General features: G+C 44.6%; 1 protein-coding gene across 1 annotated transcript in view; it reads right to left on the bottom strand.

The window, feature by feature from the left end:
• Positions 1-5,142, bottom strand: part of CLDN10 (claudin 10) — a 63,198-nt gene extending 58,056 nt beyond the window's left edge. The window contains exon 1 of the mRNA XM_009275809.2: positions 4,929-5,142. Coding sequence (XP_009274084.2) covers positions 4,929-5,142 — 214 coding nt within the window. The remainder of the gene's footprint in view (positions 1-4,928) is intronic.
• Positions 5,143-13,212: the final 8,070 nt, after the last annotated feature.

The following is a 13,212-nucleotide window of genomic DNA, read 5'->3' as shown; positions in this document are numbered from 1 at the left end:
GAGGGCAGGGAGCGGGCAGGGAGCGGGCTGCGGGCAACGTGCAGGGCGCGGGAAGGGTGCGGGCATCTGGCAGGCAGCGGGGAGCAGGTAGGCAGCGGGGAGCAGGAGCGCAGTCTCTGGCCCCAGCCCTCGCTCAGCCTGCCCCCCACGTAGCCCCACTTGTGATGAGTACAGAGCAGCGGCGTTGAGCGCTGGGGGATTTATCACTAAGTTCCCTCCCCATAGGCTCAGGAGAAGCCTGGCCTTGGCTGCCACACAGATACCTGGCTGGCTCGCTGTCGACTGGCAGTAATCAAATGACTAGTGTTTTCCCTGGCAGTAAGTTTCTGTCTAGTGAGGGAAACTCTCACGTCAGTCCTTTCCTGCTCTAGGTTGAGCCCTCTGGGAACGTTGCTAGTGTCACCCCGAAGCACGGCTGGCATTGCTCTCCACATCCAGACAAACTCTGGTTTGTCTTAATTAAAGAGGAGATAGTTCATGCAGTAGCCCTGGGGCCAGTCCAGGCAGGACAAGATGTAAAAAATGTGCTCTACACCGCAGCTGGGGAGAATGGCCCTACCTGGAGCCTCTGGCAGAAAGCACCTGGGGAGACTCGAGGTCGACCCCTAGGGTTTTGGAGTCGGGGATACAGAGGATCCGAGGCCCACTGTACTCCAACCGAAAAAGAGATATTGGCAGCCTATGAAGGGGTTCGAGCTGCTTTGGAAGTGATCGGCACTGAAGCACAGCTCCTCCTGGCACCCCGACTGCCGGTGCTGGGCTGGATGTTCAAAGGGAAGATCCCCTGTGCACATCATGGAACTGATGCTCACGTACCCAAGGGTCGGGCCACTGAAGAACATGAAAACAACCAGCAGGCGGATCAGGCTGCTAAGATTGAAGTGGCTCGGGTGGATCTGGACTGGCAACATAAGGGGGAATTATTTATAGCTCGGTGGGCCCATGACACCTCAGGTCACCAAGGAAGAGATGCAACATACAGATGGGCTTGTGATCAAGGGGTGGAAGTGTTCGACTAAGCAAGGCTGCTCTGGGTACAGGTGCTGCAACAGTAGTTGCCTTGTTTCAGCTCCATTCCACCTCTTAGCTGTATTACAGTGGCAGCTTCATGAAACGGCAGCTCTGAATCTGTCTGTCTGTCGATGTGACCCAGAACGCCAGGGCATTGCCCTTTCCATATTGGCTACCATCAGGATAGCACTGCTTGCCCCACCTGGCTCCATCAAAACAGGCACTGGCAAGACTAAGGGATGCCAGCAGAAGATCTGAGGCTCAAAGGTTCAAGGAAGCACAATTCTTCTCTTTCTGGTACACCTCCCTGAATGCATGGCATGGAAAACCAGAGAGTCCAGAGGAGTCATGAAAGAGCACTGTAGGCTAGGCATGCCAAATGCTGAACCAAGTATTTGAAGAAGCCTTGACGGACTAGGGAGGTGTCATGGGAAAGGGATGTGGGCACAATTCAGTTTGCTAGTTACACTGATGGTTTTTTTATGTGAATGAATCAGCTTTCTCTAGCATCACCAAAAGCAAAATACTTAAATAAAGTATCTAAGCAGTGCTACCATAGACAACTAAAAGATAGCTCTTGTCAAATCAGGAGGATTCTGGGACTGTAAGAATTCAGGATGATAAACATGAGAGGAATGAGAAGAGAGATAACTACTGCCTGTGGACCACTAAGGAGTTAGCAGGAGATGGGGTGGGTAGAAATTCTGCTATAAAATGTCAGTATCTTTTTGAAGTCCACAACAGCTCTGACTCTAGTGAAGTTAGGAGCTTTAGTTCCCAGGCTCACCCTTTGAAGGTACTTTGTGGGTCCTTCTTATTGATAAGGACTGAGAGGTTAATCAGAGATTAGTGGTTTTGTTAAACAATATTGTCTGTTAGTTTTAATTTTTGGTGTTTATTGACTGTGTGAGTTTATGCCCATGTGTAATGGTCCCTTGGTTTTGATCATATAATTTCCATGAGTATATCTGGTGCACTGCTAATCATAACCAAGTTAACTGAAGAGGCAATGTTCCCAGATAATATTTAGCTTGAAGCTTGCTGTATTTGTGTTAGATCTGATGAATGACTTTGTTGCATACTTCTCCCAAAGCAGATGATTTAATAAAAGATATTGCTTCTCCCCACAACCATTGCCTTAAATGACTGTAACTACACCACTATTACTATTCGTGCTACAGTAAATACATAGTATTCCTCCAGGATCTTTCATCTGAATGTTTCAGTCACTGCAGCGGAGTATACTGTGGCTATACATGTAAACATACACGTACATTTGGCAACAGCCCAGCTAGCTTGGATACCGTTAGTGTGCCCTGCTAACCCAGACTTCCAGAAACTCGAAACCCTCAAGATCTGTAGGTGGGCTGGGTTACAGAAGCTGAGCAATTACTGCCTTGGCTGTGCTCCTATCAGCACAACTAGTCCTTTAACTGAAAGTCACTTCTGGCATATTTCTACATACTGCCAATGACCGCAGGGTAATCCTGCTAAAAGAAAGACCTCTGGAGTCTGCTTTTTGTTTACTGTGATTTAAATAGAAAAAAAAAAAAATCTTAAAACTTCATAGAGCTTATGTAGAAGCCTCTCCTGCAGAATCCCCCCAAAAGTGCAATCAAAACTTTAATGATCGAATGCATCTGCTTTGGAGTAGAAGTGACTTGTGTTATTTACTGCTAATACTTTCTGTGGGGTAACCTGAATATGGATTGGTAGGAATGGAGTGAGGAGCTTGTGTAACAGACTTATCTTTGGCTGTAGGACAAATTGCAAATAGATTCCATAAAATCATAATGTGCAGAAGAAGAAGTTATATTGCCAGCCCTCCCTAATGTCGGTATGCCAGTAATGATGGTTTATTGAAGCTCTGAGGACAGAGATGGGAGTTCATTACTTCTTTAATCTGAGCGCTTTATTGTTTTACAATGTAGGACAGAGTGAGAGTGCAAAGCTCTTTCCATGTTGAACTCTTGTTTTCCTTGGATTACCAGGAGTTTATGTTTAGCAGGTTTTCCAAACAAAATACCTCACTCTTTCTCAGTAGTGTTTATGCTACATGTAACATTACCCTTTGCTGGTGCATGCACTAGCAGGTTAAAATTAGACTTCCCAAATGTCAGTACAGCAGCTTGCTACTCGCTTACTTTAACAAGAGCGTGCTACTTTAATTTGTTGTGACTTTCTTGTCTATGTTACTCTAAACAGCAAATAAGTAAAATCTTACTCAGATGCTTAAGTATATATTCAAAGGATGCACACATAATGATGCGTATTTTGTTTATTCAAGTTTCAATCTGTCAGTGATCAAAATAATAGTAACAATACAAAGTGGCAAATGGATTACAGCTGATTATTCTGAAAGCAGCTTTTGTATTACTAATAATAGCAGTAATGGTAGTTACTAGTTACTGAAGTACTTTACATTGCTTTAAACAAATTTGATCATATATGCCTGAGAAGAAGAGTTGGTTTTTTTTCTCTAAATCTTGGCAGAAATAATGCATAAATGGTGATTTGCAAAGATATAATATTAGCTTTTAAAGCATATGTGTGAGTTTCTATGCCTTTTAAGTAATTTTTGATGAACAGCATTCTTTCAAAGAAGTAATTCTTATCCATTCACATCCCTTACATGCGATTTGTGATGGTTTGGAGCAGGGCATGATAAAATGCGTACAAAAATGATGCTGAGTTTTATGTCAAAATCCTCTGTACGTATGAGTTGATCTGTATGTCCCAGCATGCAGTCTGATGTGGCAGGGGCATGAGAGGCAAGAAAAGGTGTGGATCTGTAACATCCCTGCGTTTCCATGTTTCCTCGTGTGTGTGAGGTGGGTGTGTGTGTATGACCCTGTTTATGTAATATGGTAACAACCATGCAACAGTACGGTTTATAACTCGTTCAGCCCCTGGCTGTTGATATGTTATAACTGTGCTTTTTCCTGGTCTCATAAAAGCTTTGAAAGACTGGTTCCGTCTAGCCTGGATTTCTTTTCTGGTTCCCTAAAATACCAGTGTCTTAGCCCATTTTTTCCTACTCTACTTTTCTGACTCCATCTTGCTCGTGTGCTGCTCACATCCAGAAGCGAGCAGTCCCTCTGCCCTTGCCCTCGTGAGTGCTTACACACAGTTTCACTGAAAACACTATCTTGCCTACTGTCTCAAGGCTTAACAACAAATAGAAAACAAACCTCTTCATTTAGTGCTTTATACACAGAGCAAAACAGGAAACACATTGCGTAGTAGACTTTTAGTTAGTCCCTGTCTCTGAGAAAACCCGTTCCTGATATAAGGCAAGAAGACCCCATTTGTTTTTACGCTCTGATAGACGGCTTCCAAATCCAATGCTTTCCATTAAAATGGACATTCTGAAACAGCACACCTTTGATCTTTAAAGTTAAAATATTAGCCTGTGATACAGCAAGTATATACACGCGCACTTAATTTCCAGCATGTGAATATTTGCATAATATTCGTGGATGCGGTTCTTTGCTATCTAATTTCCTAAGATACTAAAAAGAGCACCGATAGCTGTCACAGACCTTGCTATCTTTCCTCCTCTCCCCATCCAGCAAGCAGGACACTTATTTTTGCATGGAAATTAGAGCTGGAAGACAGTTTAGTCCGTCTCTCTGCTAACAGTGGTTTGTTACTGATAGCTTATTTACTGGAACTTTGTCCAGTATACTTATCGCATATTACCAAACACAGAGTAGAGCTTACCGTCTTTCTTGGAACACATATCATTCCTGCAAAGTTGTTTCTGATATTCTGCCTACAATATCCTTTACTTATATTCATCACAATGCTTTAATCATAATCTCTTGCACAAGCCAAAATAATCTTTTTCTCCTCAGGCTCACATCTTGCAATACACATAGCTCTCCATATGTTCCAGTTAAATTACACTTACTTACCTTCTACTTTGAAGATAGTAAGGTGAGGTCTGCAGTGAAAAGCACCCAGTGCATTGCCGGCACAGTTCATCCAAAGACCCTGGAAAACCCAGGTTGCAGTGATAACAGACGATGCTCGACTAGTGACTTTCCACTCATTCGATGCAGTAGCAGCAATAGCAGCTCCCAGCCCACAGAAACAAAATATGAAAGCTATAATCTGTATTCCTAGCATGTTTCTCTGTAACTCAGGGACTTAGTAATGCCACTGCGTGGAGAGAAAAGTACTTTAGTCATGTGAGTAAGCAAAAAGGCATAACATAAGCAAATTATACTTGAACAAGTTCAGTAACGCTTGCTACAGAAAGTTAATGTCGCTGAAAGAAATTGTCATGCTTGAGTGATTTAAGAAAGGCCCTAGGCATTACAAATGTTTAGGAAGAAAGTCAAGGTACAACTTTATGGGAGCTAATTACTAGTACTTACTTACTAATTTCTAATTGTAAAAATTAATTAAAACATTTTCATATTTTTTTCAATTAAGGTGTTCCAGTTAATGCTTAATTTTTAGTTAATTGGAAACTTACAACCATTGCATCTAGCAAAATAAGTTCAGAGTCCAAACTGTACAGTGCTATTTAACAGATTACCATAACATTTTAGAAGGATCACACAACACTTGAAAAATAAATTTTGAAAAGGCTGTGAAATTAATTCAGCCATAACTAGCCACCATACAAGCAGCTCTAAAACAGTAGCATCTTGGAGGCAGTGTCTGTGGATGTATTTGTAGAATAGCAAATCTAGAGCAGCAACAGAAACAGCGAGTGGTCCCTGAGCAGTGACGCAGCTGCAGTAGTCAGCAGAATGAACCTTGTGTAGCCCCCCTTGAGACTTCTTCTGTGGTCAGTGTAGAAAATTTACTGCTTCTTACGGTATGTTTGCTCTGCACGATGACCACAGCGCAGAAACATCTGTCCCACCACTGACTGAGCTCCTGCAACCTCATGCCATGAAAAATCCTCAAAGAATATCACTGATTTAATAAAATGTCATCTTTAAAGTAGTAGGCACTGACAGCACCACACTGAAACAGCTGTTCTACTTCCAGTTCCTGAATATACTATCATTACTGGTGTGGGACCTACACATGGTTTTGCAGACATGTGTGGCCTTCGCTCTTTTAAGATGACAACTTCCAGCTTTATTCATGCCTCTCCTCATTCTCTGGTCCTTTTGGCCTCCTCTCTGAAGAAGGAGCATGCGTCTCTTCTCTTTGGTGTTGCTGTATGCCATTTGGTGACATGAGATCACCCTGGATACTGAGCGTACACCATCACTTTTGACAATAAGAGTAGTCTCTTTTTTTCCCTTTGGGTGCTTCTAGTGTTGCGTCTCCCTGTTACAGCTGTGATAAACACCACACTGAACTTCGGCATTGGAATTTTTCTCCAGACTTTTCAGAGCTCGAGGAGGGGTAACCAAGGATGCTAAACCATCATTGACATTCCATGTAAAGAGCAAGAGGAGTTTTACTGAGACTGTCCTGTTGAACCATCACCTGATACTTCCACTTTAACCAACCTTTGGCTCAGCGCTGAGAAGTATGACCCAAAAGTATGATTATACAGACCAGAGAATTACACTACAAGAAGGAATTTCTTTTCAGAGTAATTCGTAGGCTCACATCCCACACACCAAGGGCAAACAGAAAGCTTTTTTATTAACACAGCCAGCTTGAGAGACATGGAAAGTGGTTTTGCTACAGAGCAACACTATAATATAGCAGGTTGTTTTAATGATGAGGACAATATTACACAGACAAGAAGCAATTTTTTCCTTGCTGTCAAATAATGCAGTAATGTATTTTTCTTATGCCAAGGGTCAACCTTCATGTAATCCTTCATACATCTTGTCACTAAATTTGAAAGGGCATAGAGGAGAATATAGAAATGAGTCCATCTTTGAAGCAGATTCCTGAGAGCTAATATTATGTTTTTGTTCTACCTCTGCCTTACAAAATGGTGGGGGTTTTGGGGTGTGTGTGTGTGTGTGTTTGTTTGTCAAAGGCGGTGTTAGTTCACAGAGGAGACTGAGAAGAGATGTCATCAGGTACCTTTTTTTTTTTTAACCAGCCCAGTGACAGTGATGTTGGCTGAGTGCTCAGAGAAGCTCAAAGACATGTTTTACATCTGATGCTAAATTCAGGCCTTGTTCTGGACTTTCCCTGAGTGTTCTCCTCACTGATCCAGAAAAAAACTGAGAAGCTGCTCATTTGGGCTGGAAAAGCAAAGGTGACTGGATGCAAACACTGTCTCATCCCTCCCCTCTCTGTTTTTTGCTATGCATAGCAGTGTGCCTTACCAACGTAGCCTGTGAGGAGCTACCCAGGCTCAGCAGGACAGGGCTACCTGGTTACTTCTCAGTGACCCAGGCCAAAGGCAGCAGTGCCTCCTCAGTAAGACCTTGTTCTTTTAAACCGGTATCATGCTAGGAAGGGGCTTCACGGTTCTGTTTCTAGACAAACTGCAATATAAACTCCTAAGTCATTTCCCCTTCTCACTCTTAGATGATTGTATACAAAGGTCCCATCCAGTACCCACTCATTCATGAGTGTCATGCTTGTGGGACACTGAAAGCCACTTACTTTAGTGGAAAGTGCCTGTAGGGCACCACTTGAACTGTAGACTACACTTTTAGGGCTTAAGGATGACTTAGTGGTTTCTTGGCCTTTATCCTGATTCTCGTCCAGTGCATGAGTTTGTGCAATTCATGGTTACAAGCACTTCACCCTGCATTGTTTCTAGGCAGTTAGTGTGTGAGTGATGAATAAATTAAACAGATACTTAAGTGATAAGAAAGAAGTAAGCAGTCCTGTTTACAACCCTCATTTCTTCTATAAACTGTCAGGAAGTAAGTTAATCAGTCATTTAAGAAGTTCAAGGCAAAGTTGAAAGTTAACCTGTTAATGGCATTTTCCATTATATCAAAACTTCTTTTCTCTGTTACTGAACAGACAAAAGTTGGAAAACAGCTGGGAGCTTAAGGAGTGTTTAAATACGGAGCTGGAAAAGGGAAAACATTGCTACAGGCCTTTGTTGAACCATTTTCCCAAAACTCCACAAATACACTAGCTGATCATGTGACGTATCGCTGGCTCTGTTTAATTGAACACTGTGTCAGTAACATGTAATATTTCTATTACTACTGATATGCTCTTTTTAAATCAGTCCAGTGCCAGTTTTTAAACACAGCTGACACCTTTGCAGCAGGGCAAGAATGTTTATACAGGTAAGCTGTAGCCTCCAGTTTGCAATTTCTACTTCAGCCTATGTTAATTGTTGTAACCTACTAGCTGGAGGAGGTCCCAAGGCTGGTATGTTGGCTGACACAGATCTGACTGCTGACAATATATGTTTCCCTTGTGAAGACATACACACTTAGCTAAACTGAATTAGTTGTGGGGAAAGTTATGGTAAAATTAAAAAAAGAACTAAGTGCAAATCAATCCTGATGTTATCTGGATAAGAAAAAGGAGAGCTCTGCAAAGGAGGTAGCTAAGGTAACATGGAGACAATGTGCCAGATAAATAACTAGCAATGCCAAAGACATTCCTCTGCAGGGTGGGTGGACAATGCAAATTGATCCTCAGCACTGTGGAGGAAGTTATGAGAGGCCTAAACAACCATGGAGAAGTTGGACAAGCAGTAAAACTAGAAGTTACAGAGACTGAGTAAGTGACTCAAGACTTCTGGAGAAGCTGAAGAAGTAAAAGCATTGTGTAAAGCAGTGAAGAAATCAAAAAGCCTGGAGACATCACTACTCAATACAGGCAAGGGCTAAGCTGTATGGCAATATGCCTGGGCCAATAACACAAATGCAAAAAGGGTTCCTGAGAACTGGCAGTGAAGTATGAGATGGTGTTGAAAGTAGGAAGGGTGAATTCCAGTTGAGTGCCAAATCCTGCCATCTCTTCCAGACGCATGTACCCTAGAAACTCTGGGTAAACAGGGTAGCAGGCAAAGGCTGAAGGGGCACCACCTAGAGAGGAATTTCAAGGAGCAATGAAATCACTGGGAATGAGAAAGTTGAGGGAAAAGACAATTTCACAGTTTGCTATAGCAAAAGGGCATCAGGTTATACCGGTATGAAGCAGTTGCAGCAGTTTGCTGCTCACCTTGTTACTCACAAAGTGCTGGATGACATACGCAAAGAAGGTAATCTCAGGGTCATTCCAAATTTGTTGCTTTTTATTGAGCACTGCAGTCACAATACAATAATATGATTATAATATTAGTGTTACATACTGTAGTATAATCCTATTATTAATAGTACAGTTGCTATATTGCTGTAGAACAGAAAGAGAAACTTCATATACTCATCACTAGGAGAATTGCTTTGAGAATACATGGATACAGCAGGTTAACCTTGTTTTTTTCATCATGTTCCTTAACTGGTCATTAAGGATAAGAGATGGCTTTGAAAATGTTACTTTTGGATGATCTAGCATTAGACTCCTTAGTTTATGCTGTTGACACTGGACACTAGCAAACATCTTTGGATTAAAGACATTTGCTATCGTTAAGTGTATTGTTATTGTTGGCACACTCTGCCTAGTGTGCAGTAAGTGGCAGAAAGCCAAAATGGTTAAACTCCAAAATGCAGAACACTAAAATGCAGTGAAGTTGAAATGGTAGGACAAGTCATATGTTTGAACAGTGCTGAAAGCCAGGGTGAAATTCAAGGTCATTGTGCTTTGCTGAGAACTTCTGAACAGACTTTGATGAAGTGGTAGGCTCAATGAAGACATCATGTTTTTTATAGAGCGCACTCATCAAACCCAGCCACTATTAGAATTAGCCTGTGCTACAGTATACTGATAGCATTACTGGAAGCAATAGTATTAGACACTAACAAGCAGCAGGGTGCCGTGGACAGAAGAGTTCAATGCTTTGAAAGATGGCAGATACAAAGTGAAATGATTGATTGCAACACAGATGAAGAAGGAAGGAGGCTGGGAAACAGGGAAAGGGGGTAATAACAGAAATATTGTGATGTAAGTGCTACAGATAAATATAAACACTGAAGAAAAACATCACAATGCTGAAAAAAAGCATTAGTCTGCCATCCAAGTGAACTCAACCTAGAGAAAATCCATGTAAGGGCCCTGAGTGCATCCTCCCCTTCTGGAGGTTTGGCTGCCGGGGCTCAGGGCCAGCTTACAAACAGTGCAGCCGAGGGCGGCCCCCTTCCTGCTGGAGATGTGGGGAGAGGTTCCCTGCCAGCGTCGTGCTGTGGTGAAGCCGTGGCAGGTATCCCTCTCTGCCCTGTGGGATCTGCTTTTAAGCTGAGGCTCCAGAGCTTTGCCCTTGCTGGAGCTACAGCACCCGCTGCCTGGCAGCCCAACTTGCGCTGGGCCATGGGCCGCTGATCCAGAGCCGGACCCTGTCCCTGACCTGCCAACTTGACTTCCCAGCTTGACCTTGGACCTGCCTCATCGCCATGGACCTGCCTGGCGATCACTGGCCTGTGTCTGACCCTGGTCGCTGTCACCATGGACTGCCACTCCCCGGGCTGCCCCGCTCCCTGGCTGGGGCCCTGGCCAGTGAGGCCCTGCCCTGCCGCCCCTTTGGGGAGCCCCCGCTGCCCCACAGCCAGCTTGGGCCACCCTGAGCTCTGTGCTGAGCGCCATGGGGCCCAGCCCCTGCTGATCCTCCCCGGCTGAGAGCTGCAGGCCTGCCCCAAGGCTCCCCACAGCGCCCACTCTCAACACAGTCCCACGCCCTTTGCGACCCCTGACTCGGCCCCTGTTCCCAACCTCCTCAGTGGCACCTGAACCCCTCCGCCCAGCCCTGAAGCACCTTGGGGGCAACCCCAACTCCCCCCATGCCCCCAGAGCTCTTCAGGGATGGCCTGAGTCGCGTGCCCCCCCCGCCTGCCCTGGACCCAGTAATGACTCCCCAGCAATATCAGCCCAGGCCCACTGGCTGCTGGGAATGGATCTATCACCCACCCCATCCCGAGCCAGGGAGCTGCACAGACCCTGGAAATACCTCCATGGGGACTCCTGACCCGGCTTGGGACCCATCAGACATCGCCCAGGCCCCGCCCTGGCCAGGGCGCCTCACATCCAGCACCTCTGACCCCAGGGCTCTGCAAGGTGTGAGGATACCCCTTGTTGAGGGGGGGGCCATGGCCAGGGCCCACCCCATCCCATGGGAGCTGCTTTGAAGCCGAGACTTTGGTTCTGGATCCTTAGCAGAGCCATGGACCCCACTGTGGTGCAGCCCAGCCTGTGCCTGGCCGTGAGCCCTGCTGATCCTGACCCAGACCCCAACCTGTGGGCCAATGCGCAAGCCCGGCCTCAGCCCCACCCGCGCCCCGGGGAGGTGGCTGTTGCCCAGGGCTGGGGCTGCCCCGCTGCCCCCTGGCTGCCCTGCTCCTGGTTGGGGGGTGGGATGGGTCCTGGCTGCTGGGTTCTGACCCGACACCCCGCAGGGAGCCATGCCCTGAGAAGCCATTATCCAAATGTCTGGGCATTAATGGCAGAAACCATGGTAGAACTGAGGAATCAGAAATCCTGTCTATGCATAGTTCACGTTATCTGATTGTGTTAGTAGTTTTGAATGAGTATATTTAAAAGTACATGCAAATAACCCTTCCTGAGTACTGCGCTGTGTTATTGAGTACAGACACAGAGAGAAAAAAGCTTAACATGAAGAATATACCTGAAATAATATTGTAAATTTTGAAGATAAGGTCCAACTGTGCCAAAGTAATCAAAATTGCATAAAATATTTTGACATAAAGTAACAATGTTATGAAAATGAATAATGAAAATGAGCTACTGAATGACTTTCCTAATACTATGTTTTGCAGATCAGAAAAGGTTTTCGTGTCTTCACAATATTCCACCTGATACTACAGCTCTTTAAAATTGCAACACATAATCAGATTGCAAAACTCTCTTCACATCCCTTTAGCCTATTTCAAAAGGAGTGTGGCAAACACATCTCTTTGCCTCTACCAGCCTGCTGTGGCACCAGCCCTCTAGGATGCTATCACTTCGCATGGGATTTAGGCAAGAAGGAAAAAAGTGTTGTTGCCTTCCTGAACTGATTCACCTCCCCACCTCCTTCAAGAGCATGCCTCCACCCAGACCACTTCCCATTCTGGTGTAGTGGGGAAGCAACCCCTCCTCTGAATTACTACATTAGTTGGGCATCTGTCAGTGTGCAGCTCTAATGACTTTTGCTATGCTGCTAATCATTCTTTCCCTAAAGGCAGTAGAAACGTATCTGCTCATAAGCACAGATATGTACTCCCTTTGTCTTAAATAACTGAGATACTGAACATGACATGCAAGTTCCTTTGAGCAATGCCAACCTCTCCTGCTCACATAAGCCCTTTAGTACCACCTCGTCTACCGACAAAGGCTAGGTGATTTCCCCTAAAGCTGATGCACAAAACACAGAACTGTGCCTACACATCCAGGCATCAATTCCTGTGACCTGCTCATATGATCCTGAAAGCAGAATTTTGTAGAGTTTAGCACTTTTATGTCACTGAGAAATCATCTTCGATAGAGCCATTAACACATTTGTTTGTCACCACTGGCATCCCAAATCCATGACATGCCAGACACACCTCTTCATCACTTTAACCAAGGTCTAATACCAGGATTTGGATAGGTTCTTCTTGCAAATTCTTTGGATTGCTTCTGGGAGCAGCCCAAAGCACTCCATTCTTGCTCCAACTGTGTTTGCCTCAGACCATTTCCTCTAGAGCAGGAAAGGACTCTTGGGGTTATATATTCTACTTTTCCTTCTTGAATCTTAGCAGTACTGCTTACCCTGCCAGAAAGTCCAAACCTAGTGTTTCATACAACACATACCAATTAGCTTTCAGGTCTGGCTGGTCTCCAGTCTTCCTTTCAAGGGGAATCTTATTGCAATATTCAAGAAATCCTCCCGTACTGCATTCATCTGCTGGTTTTTATAAGACAGGTGAAGCAGGGCTCAGCCCATGGAAGGCTGTGATCATGCTTTACTGGTTCCTGACAATTTCGGAAGAATTTAATGTGGTTAGCACTTCTCAGTCAGGTGTGTGAGTCATGGGTGATGGACTGCCTGGGTATGTTTTTAATTAGCAGTGAGGCTGGATTTAAGAAAAGGGCTGTAGTTGCTGGGCCTAAGTCCAGTTGGGTGGTAAGCTAGGAACACACTAGCAAACAAAGAGCTGTGCCACACCTTTAGCTCCTCACATATGCTCTCCACCTGGTCCATTTGAATCGTAGAATCATTAA

Source organism: Aptenodytes forsteri, unplaced genomic scaffold (genome assembly GCF_000699145.1).
Source record: "Aptenodytes forsteri isolate BGI_AS27 unplaced genomic scaffold, ASM69914v1 Scaffold161, whole genome shotgun sequence".
Taxonomy (NCBI): domain Eukaryota; kingdom Metazoa; phylum Chordata; class Aves; order Sphenisciformes; family Spheniscidae; genus Aptenodytes; species Aptenodytes forsteri.
The sequence above is the reverse complement of the archived record's forward strand: the minus strand, read 5'-3'. Positions and strand labels throughout refer to the sequence as shown.